The following is a 25931-nucleotide window of genomic DNA, read 5'->3' as shown; positions in this document are numbered from 1 at the left end:
CATCACCAACACTTTTCGAGATTAAATTTAGTTTGCTGCTCAGTTGAATTTTCAGCTCATCTATATTGTCCTGTGGTTGAAGGCTTTCCCTGCTATCTACCACACCATCAATTTTTTTTGACATCTGATCATGCCTCTTGTATTCATGTCGAGATTATTAATATCCGCTACAAATGCAAGGGAGCTAGTACTGATCTCTGGTACAGACTTCCAGTCACACAAATGCCCTTCCGTCATCACCCTCAACTTCCTGCTGGTAAGCCAGTTTTGATTCTAAATTGTTCTGGATCCCCTGGCTTTTAGCTTCTTAACCAGTCTGTGAGACTTTGATACAAGCTTTACTGAAGTTGGTGTAAACTACAGCAACTGCACTACCCTCATCCACACACCGCGTCACCACCTCAAAAAATTCAGTCAAATTTATTAGCAATGATCTTCCCCTTACAAAATCAAGTCATATTGCCCAACTGGAGATAAAATGTGTCCTGGAGAATATTTGCCAATAATTTTGCGACTTCTATAAGGTACATATGCAGCAATAGTGCTGTCTCTTCCTAATGTTCTTAAACTAAACTTGAAACAAGTCAATCTGTATTGTGGTTTTTGAATTAGTAGAAACTATCAGTGACGGAATTTGCTTTTTAGTATCAGTAATTAGATTAGATTGACTGACTACGGTTTGGAAACAGGCCCTTCGCCCAACAAGTTCACACTGACCCTGACCCATCTCCCTACCTTTACCCCTGACTAATGCACTTGACACATTGGGCAATTTAACATGGCCAATTCATCTGACCTGCACATGTTTTGGATTGTGGGAGGAAGCTGGAGCACCCAGAGTAAACCCACGTGGACATGGGGAGAGTGTGCAAACTCCACGCAGTCATCCGAGCCAGGAATCGATCTGGGTTGCTGGCGCTGAGAGGCATCAATGCTAACCGGTGAAGCACTGTGCTGCCCTTCGTGTATAATATCTTGGTCCATTCTGATGTAGTTTCAATAAGTTTCCTGCATTACCACTATCTAGATCCACAGAGGGGCTGCAGTTACCTAATGATGTGTGAACCATCTCAATAGTGATACTCTCATTCTCATTAGTTGAGTGCTTACTTAGATGAATTAAGAGAGGGCAGGCAACCTGGATTTGCTCAGGGGTGATTATTTCTGACTACTTTGATTCTACTTGCTATCCTCTTTTAATTTTGAGGAGCTAATATTTTTGATGGAATCTGTGGATTTTGGCAAGGTTACACATGGCACATTAATATTAAAACTAAGGCTGATGGGATCCAAGAGCGACTGTCAAATTGGATCTGAAATTGCCTCAGTTGTAGAAAGCATTGGGCAGTGCATTTTGTGACTAGGGTGTCAATACTTGTCTGTTGCTTTCAGGACATTTATATGTAAATGTAAAGAATGTAATTGCATTTGCAGATGATACAAAATTGTAGTTTGTGGGAAGATATTAATGGACTGGTCTGGTGGGCAAAAAAGTGTCAAATAGAATTCAGTCCTGAGAAGTGACATTGTTGGTTTGGGAAGAACAAAAATGCACAAATGAAAGGTTACTGGGAAGCAGAGGGACCTTGGAGTACAAATCATCAGAATCTGGAAAGTAAGACGTCAGGTAGACAGAATGTACTGCATATTTTTGTTTATTAACCAAGGACATGGATTATAAGAACAGGAGGAGTTTGCAAAAACTAAATGAAATATTATTAAAATTGAGGGGTGAGAGAGATAAGTAGGTCCTAATCCTAAAAGCAACGTGGTCAGTTGACCAGTCATATGAATTTAAAGTGGCAGGCAGAAGAATTAGAGCATTAAGATGACATTCTTTCAGACTCAAGGTAATGGAAGGTTTCGAATTCACTGTCTGAAAAAGGTAAATGTCTTCACTTTCCATAAGTGCTGTGCAATTGTGCTAAAAGTGAAATTTGACTAGCTGGCTTGTTTGGCTTACACCAACATACTGGATGAAATTAATTCTTTTTTTGCTGTAAATTTATGATTCTGTGGTGAAATAGAAATTTATTCTAGATTTTATGGTTGCATGAAAATTGACTACCATTAACCTAAATATTTTGTGACTCTTGGTATGACATTTCAATAAGAGTTTGGAAGTAAGTCATCCTGTACTTCAAGTTGCTTTGAAATATTTGTATTGATTCCTCAATGATGGGAAGTGTTCATTTTACGATACTGATTTGGTCAATTTTTTGCTGTCCCAAAAGATAAAATAGAAGTTTGACCAATTTAGTTTGCTAAAATACATTCCATTGAAAAATAATTCAGCGAGAAAGACCTATCCATAACTCAGGAAATTAGGTATAGTGTTTTAAGAGAAGACCTGATATGAAACAAAAGTAACAAGTCTGAGGTTTGGAAATGTTTTAGGAACCAGAAGATGGCTATCGAAGAGTTAATTAAAAGGGAGAAAATAAAATATCAAAGTAAACTAGCTATAAACACAGATTCATAAATGAGAACTTGAGTATATAAAAAGGAAGAGAATAGCTAAAGTAAATGTAGACCACTTAAAAGCAGAGACGGGAGAAATTCATTGGATTGAGGAAATTACAATGATGTTGAACAAATATAAGCGCAAGTTTAATTCCAGAAGTAGACTGTAACAAAGGAATATGAGTGATAACAAGCAGGATTTAATATCAACTTCATTTTGATTTAATTTGTTGTTGTCACATGAACTGAGATACAGTGAAAAGTATTGTTTTGCATGCTATCTTTTACAAAGCATCTTTTACAAAAGAACACAATGAAGAATATAGTGTTCCAGCCACACACAAGGTGGGGGAGAAAGATAAGCTCTAATATGAGAGATCCATTCATAAGTGGGGAAGAAGCTGTCTTGAATCCTTTGGTATGTGTTTGCAAACTTTTGTATCTTCTGCCCAATACCCTCCAGTTCCTGACTCCCCAAATCCTGTGAAAAGACCTTGTCCATGACCCTCATGATTTTATAAATGTCTATAAGGTCACCCCTCAGCCTGTGGTGCTCCAGGGCAAACAGCCTAAACCCTCCAACCTTGGTAACATCCTTGTAAATCTTTTCTAAATCCTTTCCAGTTTCGCAACATCTTTCGAATAGGAGGGAGACCAAAATTGCACACAGTATTCCAAAAGTGACCTAACTAATGTCCTGTTCAAGCTGAACATGACCTCCCAACTCCTATACTCAATGCTGAATCCAATAAAGAAAAGCATACCAAATGCGACATTCACCATCCCGATCTACCTGCGACTCCACTTTTAAGGAACTATGAACCCGCACTCTCGGGTCTTTTTTGTTCAGCAGCATTGCCCAGGTCCTTACCATTAAGTGTATAAGTCCTGCTAAGATTTGCTTTTCCAAAATGCTGGACCTTGTATATCTAAATGAAACTCCATATGCTGCTCATTGGCCTATCTGATCAAGATTTTGTTGTATTCTGTAACTTTCATCACTGTCCACTATTTTGGTGTCACCTGCAAACTTAGCTATACCTTCTGTGTTCACATCCATATATATCCATAGAGGTTTATATAAATGGCAAAAGCCATACTGAACTCCAAAATGATTATGCTCACAGCTCTATCCTCGTCAAGTCTCTTCATTGTTACTTCAGGAAACTCAGTCAAGTTCATGAGACATGATTTCCCATGCACAAAGCCATGTTCACTATCTCTAATTAGTCCTTGTCTTTCCAAATACATGCAAGTCCCGTCCCTCAGGATTCCCTCCAACCACTTGCCCACTTACCAATGTCAGGCTCACCAGTCTACAGTTCCTTGGCTTTCCTTACCACCTTTCTTAAATAGTATTTGAGTACAGCTTGATTTATGCATATTTTCATTGTCAGTGCTATATTTTCATATTGGAATTGTTAAGAGGTCTGCAATGGCCATTGGTTTTGTATTTTACTACTTTCATGAATTTACTGGCACTTCATCTGTTTTAAACATTTTCTGCTTTTAATTGATTGTCTTTCAACTGACCATCAGCACTGGATCTTTCGAGCATTAACAAGGGAATCCCAAAACATGATAGTTGCAGAGAGCCTCCAATCTAAACTATGAAAGTGTTAAGTTGCACACCAAAAAAGCAACTAAGTGGAAAATGTACTGATTTACACAGAAATGAGGAATTGGTTACAGAGATGAAAATAGCTCAAATGCTGTTGACAGGATCAATTTGAATTGTAGGAAATGCAGGAGGTAGAAAGCGAGGAAGTTTAGAAGAAGGATAGACCTGGTGCCAGGAAGAAATGTGGTCAGGGATATGTTGAAGTTCACAATTGGAAAGAATAATGGGTGGTGTTCTGTAATAGAGAATCAGATAGCCAGTAAAGACCATGCTTTTCTGTACAATAAAGCTACATGGAAGGAATGTCACTTCTTCCTGAAATATTCTGCATTCTCCTTTCCCTGGTCTTTTTCACATCATGGAATCCCTCCATTGTGGAAGCAGGCCAGTCTCTGAAGCAGCAATACAAACCACTGAGCCACTGTGCTGCCCTGTTCATGTCTTCAGCCAAAATTTTAACTAACCTCTTAATCTATGTTTCCCACCAGTTGACTTCATTGTTAGTGAAGTATTCTATTCTAAACCAGAAATCCTATGTAATGCAATGATTTGGAGGTACCGGTGTTGGTCTGTGGTGTGCAAAGTTAAAAATTGCACAACAGCAGGTTATAGTCCAACAGGTTTACTTGGAAGCACACTAGCTTTCGGAAGGCTGCTCCTTCAGCTATTGCTTCCAAATAAACCTGTTGGTCTATAACCTGGTGTTATGATTTTTAACTATGTAATACAAGTTCTTATTGATATTGTAATTTGAAACACTGCCATTGTAGCTTGTGTTTTAAAATAATCCTTGTGTAAATGAGCAGCTTTTCAATACCAATGGACAAATGTTGATAATAAAGTACAAGTGATGTTTGAATTGCACGTCTTGCTGCCCACACTGTATCTCGTCATTTAATTCTTCCTCATTCGTGATTATCCAATCTTTCCATGTCCCAACTGGAGTGCAGTAACATGGTCTTATGTTTACAGCAGCTGATTACACAGTAAAATTAGAATTTGCCATATTTTAGTTGCAAATTGCTAAAAGAAACTTAGCAGATTTGAAACCTCTGGAACAGTGGAGGCAGTTTCAAAATAAAACCTCAATCAGTTGGTGATGTAGGATTGGTAGTGTACTTTCTTTGTAGGATCCCATTTGGAAAATTTCTTAAATGCTGATTTGCATAAGATCTGCATTCATTTTAATGCAAATATATAAAATTTACTTAGTAAAACAAATCTTCTGAAAATTGAACCTAATTCTTCAAGAAATTTCCATGGGGAAGAAATACGTACCACAACATTATGGTTATCCTCCTTCTCCATTTTTGACCTCTACAGTTGCTTTCTGGCAGCCATATGCATTTCTTTAATACTAATTGCGGATATTGCAATATTGATTTTGGTATGTTTTTCGCAAACTAAAATTCCAAAAAAACCCTGCTTTTGAATACCTTTGGAAGGAATAATAGACTTGTATCTGAGTGTTGTCAGGTCACCCAAAACCACTACTTTGCTAATAGAGGTATTTTGAAACCCAATTCTTTGAAATGTAAAACAGCACAGACAGTGAGTTGCTCACCACATGGTACCCATAATAGCAAAAAAAAAGGCAAAAAATGAGCTTTAGATCATCATAAATTAACTTTGATAAACTTCTCATGATGTTATGGGATCTCTTACAATCCCTTGAGGAGCAGGTGTTGCCAAAGTTTTAAAATCACATCTTGAAGAAGGTATATTTAGCAGTGCAGCGCGTGTTACTCCTGCATTAAAATGAAAAATTAAATATCGAGAGTAAGGTTTAAACCTCTAACCTTGCAGTTCAGGTCCAGAGTATGTAAGTGAGCCAAGGCTGAGATAAAATAAGCTGTTATCATCCCCTTTCATGTCTATCTTGATGCCATGGTATATGCAGCTATATAAGAATTCAAGGATTTTTGTGTTTATTAGCTTTATTGGATCTATTCTATACTTTACTCCATTTATGGAGATGATGTTCCTAATCTCATACAAAAGGGAGCAAGAATAAGAGGCTTTATCCCAATTTATTTAGCTCATGACTGATCTCTATCTGAACTCTCTTTACCCATATTTGGTCTGTAGCTGTAACCCTTGGAGATGTAATGCCCAAAATGTCGAACTCCATTTGAGTCTGTCCACTGCAAGTGTGGCCAAACATCAATTCTTAATTTGACTATTTGAACTTGTCATCTCAGCCTACTTTTTACCTAATCACTTTGCAGAATCAAGTCACAATAAAATTAGGTTGATCAGCAAGTGTTGGCAGATTATTTAGTTATGTTCGTGCCCTGTTTGCATCTTGTTAGTCCAGTATTATGAAGTAGGATTTAAGTATATACTGTTTGAGATTTGAGTGGGTTAGCTGGCTTGAAATTTATGGAGCTTAGACTATTTGAATTGTGCCAGATTTGTGACCAAGGAAGGTTGGGACATGAATTTAAGAGGAAAATCTTGGAAAATTAGATGGATAAAATCTGGCTTTGGGTCCTGATGGCAAGAAAAATATATACTTGTTTATGCGGTGAGGGGTGTTTTTGGGTATAGAGAAATGTTCTTGGTGACAGTTGTAGCAATTTTGAAATTTGGGTTTACAATTTATTAATGCACTTTTTCAATGTTTGCTTTGCAGGAAATTTGGGGAGCGACCTCAACCCAAACGCCTTACCAGGTAAGGTTCTGTCACATTGGTGTGTTGTACAACACTAATTTTAGTTTAAAGACAAAAATTCCACTGACCGCTTCACAGTTACGTTATTGTGTTGCAACAGAACATACAGCTTGGGTTGCAGTTTAAAATACATGAGGAAAAACTGCAAAAATGATTTGCACTTTAGTGTTATAAGTTTAATACTGAGGACCAAAGTTATACCCAACCAATTTCGAAGAGTTTGGAGGGATATGGACCAGGTTCTGATAGGTGGGACTAGATTGGGTTGGGATATCTGGTCGGCACAGACAAGGTGGACTGAAGGGTCAATTTCTATGCTGTACATCTCTGTAAATTTTCTGTGGTGACTGTTGTATGAAGTCTGTCGAAATAGCTCAATAGACTTATAAAACCTTATTTCTACCATTGTATATATTGAGTGCATTTCATTCTTCGAATTTATTTTGTGCTTTGGGCATTTGGGTATAGTTGGATAATATAGATTGAGAAATGTGAAATGATGTCTATCAAATTTGTTTTTGCCTTTTGAGTAAATCACTTAATTTAACATTAGTTTCTTCTTAATTTAACATTGAAAGTGGCAATTTCAATCTGTGTTTATGGCTCTTGAAGAATTTTGAGTCTTATTGAAGAAAAATTTTTCTTCAAAAACTAATGTCATATTTGCAAATTTTATACCAAGTCGTAAATGAATTTTTATGCACTCCTATTTTTGCAGTCTACAGAAATGTATTATGAAGATTTAACTCTTGCTTGAATTTACCATGAGTTTAAATCTGAATTCCTTATTGTATGTTTATTTAGGGAAGCAATGCGAAATTATCTTAAGGAGCGTGGCGATCAAACTGTACTAATTCTACATGCTAAGGTTGCACAAAAATCTTATGGGAATGAAAAAAGGTGAGTTGCTTAGGAACTGAATTTGTGATATGTTTTGTGATTGTGCTTGTTGTTTATCCAGAAAGAAAAGGTACAGTTTGCATTTATATTGTCTTTGTAATGCTCCGGGGTTGTTGTAAAATACTTTGCAGCTACTATTTTGCTTTACAAATGTAGCCACTCTAACGAATACCTGATTATTTTATAACCCCTAGCAAACTGCAATTGGCTTATGGACAAAATGATCCATTTTGTAGTAAGTGTGTTGCTGGATAGCAGTGTTTTATCAAATAGTGCCATGCTTAGATCTGTTGATGAAATACTGCTGCTGTGATTTAGCAACTGTAAAGTCTTGTGTTGTACTTTCATCAAGTTGGTGCCCCACTTTTCGATATGCTTATTGATGATCATTACATGCTTTCCTACACTCACTGAAATGCAGTTGGCACTCTGCCTTGGTTGTAAGGCGGCTGGAAGAATACAGCAAGCCAGGCAGCAGTAGGAGGTGGAGAAGTCTGTTTTGGGTGTCACCGTTCTTCAGGGCTGGGGGTAGGTGTTGGGAAGCTGCAGATAAAGGGGGAGGCAGGGGCAAGGTGGTGAAGTGGGGGATTGGTGAAGACAGGTAGAGGATACGACCTGGTTGGTCAATGCAAGGAATGAATCGGTTGGTGGCAGGGAGCAGTGGAAGGATGGGGAGGGGCTGGAAGGGAGTCCGGGGATAGGGAGGGAGATTACTTAAAATTGGCGAACTCAATGTTGAATCCTCTGAGCTGTAGGCTGCCCAGGCGGAAGATGAGGTAGTGTTCCTTCAATTTGCGCTGTGATTTGTTTTGGCAATGGAGGAGGTCAAGGAAAGGGAGCGGTTGGGGGAATGGAAATGGGCAGTGACTGGGAGGTTTAGTCAGCCCCTGTGGCCCTGGCTGTGATGTTCAGTGAACTGCTCCCTAAGTTTATGGCTCAGTGAGCTCCCCTCCATCCCTTCCACTACTCCCTGCCACCAACCGGATTCATTCCTCCCATTGGCCAACCAGGTCGTACTCTCTACTTGTTTTCACCTATCCCCACTTCACCACCCCACAGTCCGGAAGAAGCGTTTCACCCGAAACATCAACTTCTCGACCACTGATGCTGCCTAGCTTCTGTGTCCTTCCAGCCTCTGACCTATCTATTTTGGATTCCAGCATCTGCAGTCTTTTTTTTAATCTTTAACCTTGGTTGTCAGGTGAGGTATATGTTTGGCCACAAATTTACAGATTGTGGTTAAATACAATGCTGATGTCGATAGCTGGCAGCACTTTGTGGTTTCTCAGTTTTGAGCTGCTATAAGTGGTCTTAATCCTTCCTGTGTAGCACAGTGTTAATGCTACCTTTTACAGTGGATGTTCCCTTCACCGTCAATATAGGACTTTGTCTCTACTGTATATTGGTTACACCTACCAATACTGCCAGAGGTATTTGTGGTACATGAAATTAGTGAGGTTGAGATGAAATTACATTTTTCTGTTTTGCTGCTTCTCTCATTACCTGCCATAGTCCTAGTCTGGCAGAAATATTATTTTTTATTCATGAGTAGGGTAAATAGCTCAGGTCTTTTCCCTGAGATGGGAGAGTCCCAAACTTGAGGGCATGGGAGGGAAGAGCGGGGTGGAGGGGAGATTTAAAAGGCACCAAACAGGCAACTTTTTCACGTAGAGGATGGTGTGTGTATAGAATAAGCTGCCAGAGGAAGTAGTGGGTGCTGGTACAATTACAACATTTTAGAAGGGTATTGGAAAAGGAAGAGTTTAAAGGGATATAAGCCAAGTGCTGGAAAATGGGACCAGATTAGGGTAGAATATCTGGTTGGCATGGATAAGTTGGACCAAAGGGTCTGTTAATCGTGCTGTACATCTCTTTGACTCTCTGGTTCAGTCAGTAGTGATGCTACTGTGCCACTCTTGTGGTCACTAAAGTTTTTAATCCAAAGTGTGTTCTTTGTTCTTGTCCCTTTCAGTTGTGTTTAAATGGAATATTGTTTCATCAGACAAGAAAGAGTGAAAGGTTATAATCTGTCAGATTTTTCCTTGAGCATAGTTCACCTGACTTTGAGACTTCATGAAGTCCTGAGTCAGTGTTGATGACTCCGAGGACACAAGATCCACAATGTGCGTGAACAGGATTTTAAGCTTGATTGGGTTGATTGTACCTTTTTGTAATGTTTGGTGTCTACAACTCTGCAGTTTATACTCAAACCTCCCAAAACAAAACTCAGTGGTGGGTCTTTATCACGGGTGGAACAGGGCATACCTGGTGGGTGATGGAGTGTGGGGCATGCTGAAAGATATGATCTTGTGAGTATGATGATCTCTTGCTCAACTAGTCTTTGGATAGTTCTCAATTTTGGTGCAAGTTGTCAGAATTAAGTGAATAAGATTTTGCAGGATCAATTGGGCTGATTGTGCTTGCTTCGTGTGTACTGTCTATGTCACTACAGCATATACTCAAACTCATACATAGTGCATTAGTCATGGGTCTGTGAGCATATCAATGTATGCAGAGATCAGCGCAGTTAGGAACCCAAGGTCCGCCCTTCAGATACAATGCACATCTGTATTGACCTAGCTTTCCTTGGCATTCTCATTTCCAAGTATATGTTGCTTCTTGCACTCTTCCACTGATTCTTAATGTTCAGTTTTGGAGATCTTACACTTGCGTCAGGATTTTTCCCATTTTCTTAAAGTTATAATATAATCCTGTGTTTTTAAATGATAAGATGAGTTATCGGGCAATAGCCAATTCAACTTAATTTCAGAAGTACAATCGAGTATGCTTTCAGATTCTAAAATTCCTTGCAAGCTATCTGAATTTTAAAATGGTTGGATCCCTGCAGGACATTGATTTACATAGAATTATTATTTGCATTTGGTTTATAAACTTGTAGCTCAACAGGTTTGTATTTCTGTGACAAATTGGCAGCTAATCAATGACCTTCAAGTTTTCTTCTAAATTAAACACTAACATCGAAACCTCCAAATTAGGAGCAGGGTAGGCCTTTCAGCTTCTGAACTCTAGGCCATTCAATTAATCACAGCTGAATTGGTGTTGGAGAGACTGTTAGGTCTGAAGGCTGATAAGTCCCCGGGGCCTGATAGTCTACATCCCAGGGTACTGAAGGAGGTGGCTTGCGAAATTGTGGATGCGTTGGTGATTATTTTCCAGAGTTCGATAGATTCAGTATCAGTTCCTGCAGATTGGAGGGTGGCTAATGTTGTGCCACTTTTTAAGAAAGGTAGGAGAGAGAAAGCAAGAAATTATAGACCAGTTAGTCTGACCTCAGTGGTGGGAAAGATGCTGGAGTCAATTATAAAGGATGAAATTATGACATATCTGGATAGTAGTAACAGAATAGGTCAGAGTCAGCATGGATTTAGGAAGGGGAAATCATGCTTGACTAATCTTCTGGAATGTTTTGAGGATGTAACTCTGAAGATAGACAAGGGAGATCCAGTGGATGTAGTGTACCTGGACTTTGAGAAAGCCTTTGTTAAAGTTCCACATAGGAGGTTAGTGAGCAAAATTAGGGCGCATGGTATTCGGGGAAAAGTACTGACTTGGATTGAAAATTGGTTGGCTGACAGGAAACAAAGAGTAGTGATAAACAGCTCCATTTTGGAATGGCAGGCGGTGACCAGTGTGGTACCGCAGGGATCAGTGCTGGGACCACAGCTTTTTACAATATATAGTAATGATATAGAAGGTGGTATTAATGGTAACATTAGCAAATTTGCTGATGATACGAAGCTGGGTGGCAGGATGAAATGTGAGGAGGATGTTAGATTACAGGGTGACCTGGACAGGTTAGGCAAGTGGACAGATGCATGGCAGATGCAGTTTAATGTGGATAAATATGTGGTTATCCACTTTGGTGGCAAGAACAGGAAGGCAGCTTACTACCTGAATCGAGTCAAGTTAGGTAAAGGGACAGTACAAAGATCTGGGTGTTCTTGTACACCAGTCAATGAAGGTAAGCATGCAGGTAGTGAAGAAAGCTAATAACATGCTGGTCTTCATACCAAGAGGGATTGAGTATAGAAGCGAAGAGGTTCTTCTGCAGCTGTACAGGACTCTGGTGAGACCACACCTGGAGTACTGTGTGCAGTTCTGGTCTCCAAATTTGAGGAAAGACATTCTGGCTATTGAGGGAGTGCAGGGTAGGTTCACGAGATCAATTCCTGGAATGGCGGGACTATCTTATGTTGAAAGATTGGACCGACTGGACTTGTATACCCTTGAGTTTGGAAGACAGAGAGGGGATCTGATTGAGACATATAAGATTATTAAAGGATTGGACACTCTGGTGGCAGGAAACATGTTTCTGCTGATGGGTGAGTGCCGAACCAGAGAATACAGCTTAAATATATGGGGTAGACCATTTAGGACTGAGATGAGGAGAAACTTCATCACCCAGAGTGGTGGGTGTGTGGAATGCTCTGCCCCAGAAGGCAGTGGAGGCCCAGTCTCTGGATACTTTCAAGAAAGAGTTGGATGGAACTCGAGGATAGTGGAATCGACGGTTATGGAAATAAGGCAGGAACAGGATACTGATTAAGGATGATCAGCCATGATCATAATGAATGGTGGTGCTGGCTCGAAGGACAGTATGGCCTACTCCTGCACCTATTGTCTATTGTCTGATCATCCATTTGAATACCATTTTCCTGCTCGATTCCCATATTCCTTGATATCTTTGTCTAGAAATGTATCAATTTCCATTTTGAATGTACTCAGATTCCACAGCCCTATGCAGTTGGGAATTCAAAAGATTTACCATTGTCCGAATGAAGAGATTCCTCATCTCGGTCTTAAATAGCCTATATCTTAATCTGCGGGTGTGTACCTAGTTTTAGACCCAACAGCTAGGGGAAACATTCTTCCTGTTTACTATCCTGTTAAGCCCTGAAAGAATTTTATTCTTAAATGAGATCACCACCTAAATTCCATTTGAATAATCTCACTGTCCCAGGGATCAGTCTGAACATAGAAGGAAGAGCAGTACAGGGTAAAGTGAGTCCTGTAGATGCTAGAGATCAGAGCCACAAGTGTGGTCCTGGAAGAATACAACAGGTCAGGCAGCATCTGAGGAGCAGGAAAATTGACGTTTCAGGCAAAAGCCCTTCATCAGGAATGAGGCTGGGAGCCTCTGAGGTGGAGAGATAAATGGGAGGGGAGTGGGGCTAGGGAGAATGTAGCTGAAAGTGCAATGATTTGATGGAGGTGGGGGTAAAAGTGATAGGTCAGAGGGTGGAATGGGTAGGTGGGAAGGAAGATTGATAGATGGGACAGGTCATGAGGATAGTGCTCAGCTGAAAATTTGGAACTGGGGTAAGGTGGGGGGAGGAGAAATGAGGAAACTGGTGAAATCCACATTGATGCCATGGCTTGGAGGGTACAGAGGTAGAAGATGAGGCGTTCTTCCAGGCGTCGGGTGGTAAGGGAGTGGCGTTGGAGGCGGCCCAGGACCTGCATGTCCTCAACGGAGTGGGAGGGGGAGTTGAAGTGTTCGGCCACGGAACCGGTGGCATTGGTTTGTGCGGGTGTCCCAGAGATGCTCTCTAAAGTGCTCTGCGAGTAGGCATCCTGTCTCCCAAATGTGGATAGACTGCATTGGGAGCAATGGATAGAATAAATGACATATAGAAGTGCAGTGAAACTTTAGATGTGGAAGACTCCTTTGGGGTCTTGGTGAGGGGGGGGGGGGGGAAGATGTGGGTGCTGGTTTCGCAATTTCTGCGGAAGCAGGGGGAGGTGCTGGGAGGGGAGAGTGGGTTGTTAGGATGCGTGGACCTGATGGGGAGTCACGGAGGAAACGGTCTTTACGGAAAGCGGATAGGGATGTGGTCCATTTGTAGGTGGCAGAAATAGAACAGTACAGCACAGGCCCTCATTGTCGTGCTAGCCTTTTATCTTACTCTAAGATTAGACTAACCTACATACCCTTCATTCTACTATCTGCCATGTATCTATCCAAGAGTTGTTTAAATGTATCTACTGTATCTGCCTATACTCCGACTGCCAGCTGTGCGTTCCGTGCACCCACCACTCCCTAAGTAAAGAACCAATCTCTGACATCTCCCCATAACCTTCATCCAGTTAACTTTAATATTATGTCCCCTCATAATAACCATTTCCACCATGGGAAAAGTCTCTGGCTATCCATTCTATCTCTGCCTCTCAAAGTCTTTTACACCTCTATCAAGTCACCTGTCATCCTTCTTCGCTCTCCAGTGAGAGAACCCGTAGTTCCCTCAACCTTTCTTTATAAGACCTCCCTCCAATCCAGGCAGCAGCCTGGTAACTCTCTCCTCTGCACCTTCTCTAAAGCTTCCCCATCTTTCCTATAATGAGGCAAATAGAACTGAACACAATATTCCAAGTGTGGCCAGGGCTCTATAGAGCTGCAGTGTAACCTCGCAGCTCTTAAATTCAATCCCCTACTAATGAAAGCCAACACACCCTATGTTATTTTAACAACTCTATCAACTTGGGTGACAATTTTGAGAGATCTATGGATGTGGATCCCAAGATCCCTCTGTTCCTTCCCACTGCTAAGAATCCTGCCGTTAACCCTATTAGATTAGATTACTTACAGTGTGGAAACAGGCCCTTCGGCCCAACAAGTCCACACCGACCCGCCGAAGCGCAAGCCACCCATACCCCTACATTTACCCCTTACCTAACACTATGGGCAATTTAGCATGGCCAATTCACCTGACCCGCACATCTTTTGGACTGTGGGAGGAAACCGGAGCACCCGGAGGAAACCCACGCAGACACAGGGAGAACGTGCAAACTCCACACAGTCAGTCGCCTGAGGCAGGAATTGAACCCAGGTCCCTGGCGCTGTGAGGCAGCAGTGCTAACCACTGTGCCACCGTGCCGCCCCCACTGTGCCACCGTGCCGCCCTATGTTCTGCATTCAAATTTGACCTTTCAAAATGAATCACTTGACACTTGATGGTTGAACTCCATCTGCCACTTCTCAGCCCAGTTCTGTATTCTGTCAATGTTACAACCTACAACAGCTCTCCACCCCTGTCAATGTTACAACCTACGACAGCTCTCCACCCTATCCACAACGCTGTCAACTTTCATGCCATCGACAAACTTACTAACTCACCCTTCCACTTCCTCGTCCAAGTCATTTTTATAAATCACTAAAAGCAGAGGTCCCAGAACCAATCCCTGCAGAACACAACTGGTCACTGAGCTCCAGGCTGAAAACCTTCCATCTACTACTACCCAGAAGAGATTCTAATGATCCAAAAATGTGAATCCTTCTCGCATACACCAGCTCCTCAGCCATGCATTCATCTTCTCTATACTCTCATTCCTGCCTCACTAGTTCTAGTATCAAGAGTAATTCAGATATTACTAATCTCGAGGACTTCCTTTCTAAATTCCTGCCGAACTGTCTGTAATCTCCCTTCAGGATCTCGACTTTTTCCCTTCCTATGTTGTTGGCTCTAATGTGTACAACGATCTCCTGCTGGACCCTCTCCCCTCTTGAGAGTATTCTGCACCCTCTGAGACATCCTTGATCCTGGCACCAGGGAAGCTACAAACCATTCTGATTTTTCGCTGCTGGCCACTGAAACATCTGTCTGTACCTCGGACTATTCGCTTATCTGTCTCTGTGCTGTGACCTCTCCCAAGCAGGTTCCTCCAAGATCGGTTTTGAATTTGTTTAATTTTACCAGATGTACTCTGTACAGCAATATGTGAATTCAAACAGCAAAGGCAGTAACTGCACAGGTTCACTGCTGTATCAGTTACCAGTGTCCGCCTCTCCCCTGCACTGACCTCACCATGTGCTGCCTTTGTCCGTTCCTCTCCCTTTTAAAAGTGCTGCTGTTTTGACTTTTTTTCTCCAAAGTTCCAGAACAATGCAACAACATATAAAACGGTAGGGGTTCAGTGGAGATTTACTAGGATGTTGCCTGGTATGGAGGAAAGGGTGAGGGACTTGAGGCTGTTTTTATTAGAGAAGAGGAGGTTGATAGGTGACTTAAGTGAGACATATAAGATAATCAGAGGATTACATAGGATAGATAGTGAGAACCTTTTTCCTCACAGGATGGTGAGCACAAGGTTGCACAGTTTTAAATTGAGGGGTTATAGATATAGGACAGATATCTGAGGTAGTTTCTTTACTCAGAGTAATAGGGGCTTGGAACACCCTGCCTGCAGCAGTAGTAGATTCACCAACTTTGGGGGCATTTTAAATGGTAATTGGATAAACATATGGATGAAAATGGAGAGGCATAAGATAAATAGGCTTCAGATTGTTGCACTGACCATTTAAGGGCTGAAGGGCCTGTACTGCACTGTAATGTAATGTTCTGTTCTAAAGTTTTTTCATGCCCCTTATACATCTCCTAAGTCCATTCTTCAGTTCCTTCCTGGCTACCTTGTAGCCCTGTAGAACCCTATCTGATCCTTGCCTCCTCAACCTTAAGTAACCTTCCTTCCTTCCTCTTGACTAGATGTTCCACTTACCTTGTCACCCAAGGTTCTTTCAGCTTCCCATCCCTTCCTTGCCTCAGTGGGACAAACCTGTCCAGCAGTATCAGGAAGTGCTTCCTAAACATCCTCCACATTTCTGCTGTGCATTTCTGAGAACGTGTATTCCCAATTTAGGCCCCTCAGTTCCTGCCTAAAAGCATTGTAATTCCCCCTCCCCAATCAATTACTTTCCCATACCATCTGCTCCGATCCCTCTCCATAAGTGCAGTAAAGGTCAGTGAGTTGTGATCACTGACTGAAATGCAGTCCCACTGAGAGATCAGACACCTGGCATGGCTTGTTGGCAAGTTTAAATCCAATATGGCCTCCCCTCTAGCCTATCTACATAATGTCAGGAACAATTCCTGGACACACCTGACACAAACTGCTCCACCCAAACTATTTTGAACTAAGGAGGTTCCAGTCAATATTAAGGAAGCTGAAGTCACCCATGATAAAAACCCTGTTCCAACTGCATCTTTCCAAAATCTGCCTCCCAATCTGCTCTCCGTATCTCAGTTGGTATTTGGGGGCCTATAGAAAACTCACAATAAAGTGACTGCTCCTTTCCTGTTGCTGACTTTCACCCATATAGACTCTGTAGACAAACCCTTCTCGGCAATCGCCCCTTCTGTAGCTGTGATCGTATCCCTGATCAGCAATGCCACCCCCCCCGGCCGCAAAAAAATCCATTATAACATCTAAACTCTGGAACATCGAACAATCATTCCTGCCCCTGTGATATCCAAGCTTCCATCATGGCCACAACATCAAAGTTCCAAGAACTGATCCATGCTCCGAGTTTTTCGCCCTTAATTCATATGCTAATTGCATTAAAATAGACACACTTCGACCCATCATACTGACTGCACCATTGCCCCAATGAGTGCCTATTCCTCCTCCCAGACTCTCTGCATGTGTTTCTGGCTGCCATAGCTCAGGTTCCCACACTCTGCCAATCTAGTTTCAACCCTTCTGAAGAGCTCTGGCAAACCTCCACCCAAGGGTATTGGTACCCCTCCAGTTCAAGTGCAACCCATCCTTGTACAGGTCCCACCTTCCTCAGAAGGTATCCCAATGATCCACATTTTTTTAAGCCCTCCCTCCTATACAGCCCTGCAGCCATGTGTTCCATCTGCACACACTCTACTCCTAACCTCATGAGCACATGGCACCAGTAGCAATCCTGGGATTACTACTCTGCTCATCCTGCATTCTAGCTTCCAGTCTAAGTTTCTATACTCTTTTTCAGGTCCTCCTCCTTTTCCCGACTTATATCATTGGTACCGATGTGTACCAAGACTTTTAGCTGCTCACCCTTCCCTTTAACTCGATCCAAGATATTCCTGACCCTGGCACCCAGGAGGCAACATACCATGCAGGAGTCTAGCTTGTGACCACAATCTTCCATCTCTTCTTTACGATTGAATCTACTATTCTTTGTCTTCTCCTCTTCCTCCCCCCCCACCTTCCCTTCTGAGCCACAGATCCAAGTTCAGTACCAGAAACCTGGCCACTGTGGCTTTCCCCAGTCATCCCCCCCAAAACAGTAACCACAACGGTATACTTATTTTTGAGCGGAACAGCCACAGGGGGTCCCTGCACTGTCTGCTAATCCTCTTTCCCTCTCCTGACAGTCACCCAGCTGCCTTTATCCTGTAACGTAGATGTGACTATCTCTCTATAACTCCTCTCTATCACCTCCTCAGCCTCCTGAATGATCCGAAGTTCCTCTAGTTTCCTAATGCGGTCCATGAGGAGCTGGAGTTGGGGTTGGGTGCAAATGGAGGCCGCTGATTCCACAAATTGAAAAAAAAGTAATGAATACATGAATGTGAATCCATTTGGATAAATCTTCTGGACCTCATGATTTCAGATGAAAATTGACCTTCCTGGCAGCCCCCTGGTCCTTGCTCTCCCTGTTGCTGCAAATGGAGGTGGTCTGGTGAACCTTTGTTGTACTCCCTGAATAACAAGTATATTCTTCCTTTGATATGGAGAGCAAAACTAGCCACATGTGAGATGAGGCCTTACTGAGGCTCCCTTGAATTAGAATAGGGCTTTCTTACTCCTGCATTTAAATCTGGAGCAACAAATTGATTATCTACCTAATTGCTTACTGCATTATATAAATAAATAAAGACAACCAAGCCCTTCTGAGCATCAACAGTTGGGCAATTTCTTACCATTTAAGAAATACTCAGCATTTCTGTTTGTCCTTACAAAGCAGATAACTTCACAGTATTCCACACAACATTGATTCTGCCATGTGCTTGCCCACTCACTTAGCCTGTCTAAAATCCCTTAACTTCTGGATCCTTCTCAAAACTTGTGTTCCCTAATTTTGTCATTGCCACACTTGGAAATATTTTATTGATCTCACATCCATATCATTAAAATAGATTGTGAATAGCTAGGGTCTAAGCGCTCTTACTAGTGGTACCCCACCAGTCACAGACTTCCAACCTGAGAATGATCCATTTATTCCAATAATGTTCTGTACTCCTTCCTCATTGCAATTCCTAATTCATGCTAACAAATTAATGCCAGTGTATATAAATGATGTAGATGAGCACGTTGAGGGGGAGTTTGATCTGTATGTTTGCAGATGACAATGATTGGGTTTTTGAAAGTGAGGAAGGTGATCTTATATTAAAGGAAGACATAAAGGGATTGGTCATGTGGGTGGATCAGTAGCAAGTGGAATTTAGCCCTGATAAGTGAGAGATGATTTGATAGAAGTAATAAAACAAGGGAGTAATTGTTTGGCAGAATACTATAAAGCTGAGGGATCTTGTGATGTTTGTTCAAAAATATCTGAAGGTGTCAAAGCAGGTTAATAGGGTAGTTAAGGCATCTGGGACACTTGCCTTTATCAGTGGAGGCATAGATTATAAGAACAGAGGGGTTGTGTATCAAGCTTTAGTTAGACCACAGCTAGATACTATGTGTAATTCTGATTTCCACACTATACACTCAATGTGATTACACTCGAGGGGTTGCAGGTGAGATTCACTGGGTTGTTGCCTGGACTGTAAACAAAAAAACAAAGAACTTCAGATGCTGGAAATGAAACAAAATCAGAAATTGGGAAAAGTCAGAGGATTGACAGCATCTATGGAGAGAGAGTGTAAATCCGGTCCAGTGACTGTTCCTCAGAATGGGAATTGAGTCACATTTATGCTTGAAGGGTCATTGGATCTGAAACATTAATTCTGCTTTCTCACTACAGATGCTGCCACACCTTGCTGAGTTTTTCCAGCAAGTGTTGCCTAGATAAGACAATAGGTGCAGGAGTAGGCCATTCTGTCCTTCAAGCCTGCACCACCATTCAATATGATCATGGCTGATCATCCTTAATCAGTATCCTTATCCTGCCGTATCTCCACTATCCTTGAAAGCTCTATCCAACTCTTTCTTAAATGAATCCAGAGACTGGGCCTCCGCTGCCCTCTGGGCAGAGCATTCCACACAGCCACCACACTCTGGGTGAAGAAGTTTCTCCTCATCTCTGTCCTAAATGGTCTACCCCATATTTTTAAGTTGTGTCCCCTGGTTCGGCACTCACCCATCAGCGGAAACATGTTTCTTGCTGCCAGAGTGTCCAATCCTTTAATAATCCTATGTCTCAATCAGATCCCACCCCCCCCCTCAGTCTTCTAAACTCAAGGGTATTCAAGCCCGGTTGCTCCAGTCTTTCACCGTAAGGTAGTCTTGCCATTCCAGGAATTGACCTCGTGAACCTATGCTGCACTCCCTCAATAGCCAGAATGTCTTTCCTCAAATTTGGAGACCAGAACTGCACACAGTACTCCAGGTGTGGTCTCACCAGGGCCCTGTACAGCTGCAGAAGAACCTCTTCGCTTCTATACTCAATCCCCCTTGTTATGAAGGCCAGCATGCTATTAGCCGCCTTCACTACCTGCTGTACCTGCATATTTACCTTCATTGACTGGTGCACAAGAACACCCACATCTCTTTGTACTGCCCCTTTACCTAAATTGATTTCATTTAGGTAGTAATCTGCCTTCCTGTTCTTGCCACCAAAGTGGATAACCATATATTTATCCACAATAAACTGCATCTGCCATGCATCTGTCCACTCCATGCGCCCTAATTTTGCTCACTAACCTCCTATGTGGGACTTTATCAAAAGCTTTTTGAAAGTTCAGGTACACTACATCCACTTGATCTCCCTTGTCCATCTTCAGAGTTACATCCTCAAGACATTCCAGAAGATTAGTCAAGCATGATTTCCCCTTCCTAAATCCATGCTGACTCTGACCTATTCTGTTACTACTATCCAGATATGTCGTAATTTCATCCTTTATAATTGACTCCAGCATCTTTCCCACCACTGAGGTCAGACTAACTGGTCTACAATTTCCTGCTTTCTCTCTCCTACCTTTCTTAAAAAGTGGTACAACATTATCCACCCTCCAATCTGCAGGAACGGATACTGAATCTATCGAACTCTGGAAAATAATCACCAACGCATCCACGATTTCTCAAGCCACCTCCTTTAGAACCCTGGGATGTAGACCATCAGGCCCTGGGGACTTATCAGCCTTCAGACCTAACAGTCCCTCCAACACCAATTCATGGCAAATATAAATTCCTTTAAGTGCAGGTCCTTCAGCCACTGTTACCTCAGGGAGATTGCTTGTGTCTTCTCCACTGAACACAGATCTGAAGTACCAATTCAATTCTTCTGCCATTTCTTTGTTCCCCGTAATTTATTCCCCGTTTCAGTCTTCAAGGGCCCAATTTAAGTCTTAACCATATTTTTGCCTTTCGCATACCTAAAAAACTTTTACTATCCTCCTTTTATATTTTTACCTTTTACCTTCGTACCTCATTTTTTCTCTGCGTATTTTCTTCTTAGTAATCCTCTGTTCTTTAAAAGCTTCCCAGTCCTGTGTTTTCCCACTCATCTTTGCTATGTTATACTTTTTCTCTTTTAACTTTATATTTTTCTTAACTTCCCTCATCAGCCACAGAACCCATGCCTCCTCCTAGGATCGATCTTTCTTTTTGGAATGAACTGGTTCTGCATCTTCTGCACTATACACAAATATCTACCATTGTTCCTCCACTGTCATCCCTGCTAAGATATTGCACCATTGAACTTGGAGCACTTTAGCTGTGAAGAGACGCTGGATGAGCTTGGCTTGTTTTCTTTGGATCAGCGAAGGTTGCGATGATAGAGGTGTATAATTGAGGCTTGGACAAGGTGAATATAAAGCAGCAGTTCCCCTTACTTGAAGGGCCACTAAAAAAGGGGCATAATTTTAAGGTGGAAGGCAGGATACTTAGAGGGGATTTGAGGGAAATGTTTTTCATGCAGAATGTGGTGGGGCTGTGAAATGCACTAAAGTGTGTAATAGAAGCAGGTAACTTCTCAACCTTTAAAACGTTGAAATGTCATAAAATTCAAGGCTGTGGTCCTAAAAGGTGGAAATAGTATAGGTTTTGTGTAGCTTTGGCAGTACAGACATGATAGACTGAAGGGCCTCTTCAAACTATGGTTCTATTCTGCCACATCCTATGTGGTGTAATTTTGTTCAATATCAAAATTAACATCTTGCTGAAGGCTTACTGAAAATCCAAATACACTGTCTCCACAGGTTCTCCTTTCTGTTCTGCTAGTTACATCATCCAAAAACTTTTGACAGGTTTGTCCAACATGATTTTCCCTTCCGTAAATTCACGTTGACTCTGCGCAATCCTACCATTACTTTCAAAATGTCCTGCTATCATATCACAGGCATAGGTAGGTGAGATTCACTGCCTTTCAGTCTGCTGGAACAGTTTTTTATTCATAGGATTTTAGATGTCCATTGACCTGTTCACCATCTTTACAGCCACCTCATCCATTGTTCTGAGATCATGAGGTTCAGAAGATTTATCCACATACATTCCATTTATGGCCCTATTATTTTTTTAAACTAATGCTAATTTCTTTCAGTCCTTGTTCTCATTAGTCCATTGGGTCTGGGAGATTTTTTTTCTATCTTGTTCTATGAAGACCATTTTTTGGTTAGATTCTGTGCAATTTTCTTGTTTCCATTGTAGATTCTCTTGTCTCTGCCTGGCACATACTCATGTTTGTCTTTGCTAATCTTTTCCAATTTGCATGCTTGTAAAAACATTTACAGGGGCTGTCAATTTATGAGCATCCAACTGAAGAATGCTTGTGCTTACCAACACGATTCCCCATGGGTGAAATTATTGACCTGGCATAAAAAAATTTGTTCTTTACATTGTCCTACACTGTTCCAGCTTGCATAAATCAACTTTCAAATAGAATCCAGAATGGAACCCGTTCGGAACTTGGCGACTATCAGTACTGGCTTTGCTAGCTTTCATATGACATTTTCTCCAAGCGTTTTTGGTTCTCCTTTTGTTGAATTTTAAAGTGCTCCCCGTCCGCAATTATATTGATTTTCTGCCAACTTCATTAGTGTCTTCCTTTAATCTAGAACAATTTTTTTTGTCATGATTGGATTTTTGTTTTTCAAAGGAATCTGAATTTAGTGTAAACCATGAATTAACTGTTCAAATGCTACCAATTGCCTGTTTGCAGTCATAGCTCTTTAGTATCTCTCGTGGAGCACAATTCATTGGCTCTTCATACACTCAAATCCAAATCTACCCATAGATTTTTGTTTCAAGGTAGGCTTTAATTTCAGAATGATCATTGTACTTTCAGGCTTAGAATTTTATATTATCATTTAATGAATACTCTTCCATAAAGGTACCTTTACAACAAGATTATTAATTATCATTTTCTCATTGTGCAATCCCAGATTTAAAATTATCCATTCTGTAGTTCCTCAACACGTGCTATTAATTTGTCCTTCACAGCGTTAGCAAATTTAGTTTGCCCAATTTATCTGTAGATTGAAGGCCCCTATGATTGCTGTATTGCTCTTGCTACCAACACCGCTAATTTCCAGATTTATATTGTGCTGTACTTTGCTACTGTTCAATGGCTTGCAAACAATTGCTACCACTATTTGATGCTCTTGCTGTTTTATAGCTCTGCACAAACTGATCCTTGTGACAATGGATTGGCTTTCTCTTTCCCACCAAACACACACACTCCAGAATTTCTCATTTCAGCAGTTTGCGGTCTAAACTTTCCCTCCATGCTACCACAGCATTAGTTGCAGCAATTCAACATGTTGCGAATCTATCCTCTAAATTATTTTCTAGAAACTCAAAGCTTAGCAAACAACTGACCATCCCCTTTCCTGATTTGCTATCCATGTCCTGTACAGTTAATTTGTACTACGCACTTAGCTGTGGTGCACCTTATTATGTGCAAGGTTATGCACATGAAAGTTATGAAGAGAATTTCAGCAAGTGGGACTTTAGAACAATGGTTTATAATGTGGTTTGTTTCTGCACTTTGTATGCATGTTCTCCAGTTTCTATGCAGCTAGTCATGTGATGAGTGATTTCAGTCTCCGGTGCTTTTTGAAAATAATTGAGCCAAAACTCAACTTTGAAAGTTGCTCATTAGAATAAACAGTTTGGGAATTTCTTGCTCCAACTGTTTTCCAGGAAGGGGTTAAGCCTAAGGAATAGTATGATAAAAACTTTTGGTCCTCAACAAAATTCAGATTGGCAAGGTACCCTCAGTATTAGAAAGTCAGCAAAGCATTGGTATAGTGTTGTAAAGTGAAAGGGTGCGTATATTTACCCTGACACATCTCGACAGGATCGCAGTAACCCTTTTTAACATGGGGGTGTGATGCATGAGACAAAAATGCCAAGAGTCAGGGAAGGCCCCAACACAACTTTAATGAATACTTTATTGAACACTTTGTCAAGGAAAAACAATATTTATCCGACTAATATTCTACTTCAAATAAATTCTATCGAACTGTATCAACCTCTTCACAGGATCTTCAGTAAACTGTCTCAAACCTACACCTAGCTATCTATGTTTTGACTGAGGATTTGCTACATCCTATCTTCAGGTCCCTACTGCTGTATCTGAAATGACTGGTAAAACCATTCAATAAGGCTGGAGCATTCTGTTCCCCAGTCTTTGAGGGTTGGCTGTTATTTCAGGATCTGCAGTCAGCGATTTGAGCTTCTCTTGTCTCAGTCTGGCTCTGGTTTTTGAGTCATCTCACTGAGGTGGTCTCTGGAGATGCTGTTGAGGCAAATGCACAAAGCAGAGAGAGCTGAGTCTCCAGTTGTCCTTTTATCCCCTCTTATTCTGAGGCTAGTGTTCAATGCTAGTACTGAGTGAGGCCAGATCTGTAGCATGCTTGTAACAAAGCAGGTTCACTGGAGGTGTAAAATAATTGTTTCACAACAAACCATGTGACTGTTAGCGTCTGGCTAAGCAGTTCCAGGCTTGTCTGGTTTCAACAGGAAGTTGATTGTTCAAGGCCTGGCTGAATGAGTATTGTCTATTTTGATTCTGCGGTTCACAAATTGCAGAGTTTGGCTGGGTTTAAACTTTGCTTCTACATTTCAAGTTTTTATCCAATCTCATGAAAAAGATGTCCATACTTCTGTAACGATCCTGGAGGTAGAGGATCACCTGATCGTAAGAGGGTTATGGAGATTCCAAGCCTGAAATAGGTCTTGAGTTAGAGTGGATGGGCGAATGGAGTTGAGAGAGATGAGCTGTAATCATATTGAATGGCAGTGTAGACCAATGAGCTAAGATGATGAGTAAGCAGATTCTCCGTGGTAGCAATCTTTGGATTGGTCCCAGTACAATCCACAAATGATTATAGAAATGAAAGCAGATAAATACAGGTACTCCACTTTACAATTTAAGGAATTGGAGCTGCGCATCACATTCACTTTTGTTTAGTATATTATGCTGTTATTTATAGGGGTGTGTACAATACCTGACCTATTTGTTGCATGTGCTCCCCTTCCAAATTGTGACCTCTGCCAGTGCCAACTATTGCCCAAAGTCTGCATCAGCAAACCTACCCACCCTCTCTCCTGACCCAAGCGTGTGCGTCACCACCGCATCCCCTGACGTGTTGTATACAAGGTAGCATCACAGCAACTTGCCAAGGTTTCTGCAACAGCATCTTCTACATCTGCAACCGATATTACCTAAAAAGATACAGATGCATGGGAACATTATCTGCAAACTCCTTTTCAAGTCATTTATCATCCTAACTTGGAACAAATTTGCCATTCCTTCACTGTCACTATTAAAATCCTGCAACTCCCTTCACAACAGCACTGTTTTGTACTAGCAAAGGATGGGCGGCAGATGTTTTAGAAGGATCACTACCAGATTCTTCAGGGAAACTTGAGAATAGCAGCAAAGGCTGACCTAGCCAGTGCCACTTCCATCCTGTGAAGGAATATTAAAGAGGAGTTATCAGTTGTGTTGAGCATTGTGCATTTTCAGATTTTGATGATGGGAAATAATTGCCTCAGAGGTTTGATGCTTGGTTTATTTCAGAAATACATTAGCTTCCACATACAAGGTGTCTGTTCATTGTCTGTTCTCAGTGTTATAACAATTGGGATGAGGCAAGCATCCATCTTGCTTCTCATACTTGATAATCAAAAATCGTGCATGGCTGTGAAATTAATTATTGTTGAGGGGGAAATAATGGTGGAGTAGGCTTGACAGACTGGCTTACTCCTAATTTATAGGTTTTTATGTTCATATTTCAAATGCACTATTCTTAACACAAAGCTTTACTGATATTGTTCAAACTCGAGCTTCCAGTTCCAGTTTTCAAACACTTCAAAATA

The 25931-nt window shown here is 41.3% G+C and overlaps 1 protein-coding gene across 2 annotated transcripts in view; it reads left to right on the top strand.

Annotated features, from left to right (window-relative positions):
* Positions 1–25931, top strand: part of rbpjb (recombination signal binding protein for immunoglobulin kappa J region b) — an 86766-nt gene that overhangs the window by 25100 nt on the left and 35735 nt on the right. For both annotated transcript variants that reach the window (XM_060825103.1, XM_060825110.1), the window contains exons 2-3: positions 6720–6758; positions 7563–7658. In XM_060825103.1, coding sequence (XP_060681086.1) covers positions 6720–6758; positions 7563–7658 — 135 coding nt within the window. The remainder of the gene's footprint in view (positions 1–6719; positions 6759–7562; positions 7659–25931) is intronic.

The sequence above is a fragment of the Hemiscyllium ocellatum genome, chromosome 1 (genome assembly GCF_020745735.1).
Source record: "Hemiscyllium ocellatum isolate sHemOce1 chromosome 1, sHemOce1.pat.X.cur, whole genome shotgun sequence".
Lineage (NCBI taxonomy): Eukaryota > Metazoa > Chordata > Chondrichthyes > Orectolobiformes > Hemiscylliidae > Hemiscyllium > Hemiscyllium ocellatum.
The sequence above is the reverse complement of the archived record's forward strand: the minus strand, read 5'-3'. Positions and strand labels throughout refer to the sequence as shown.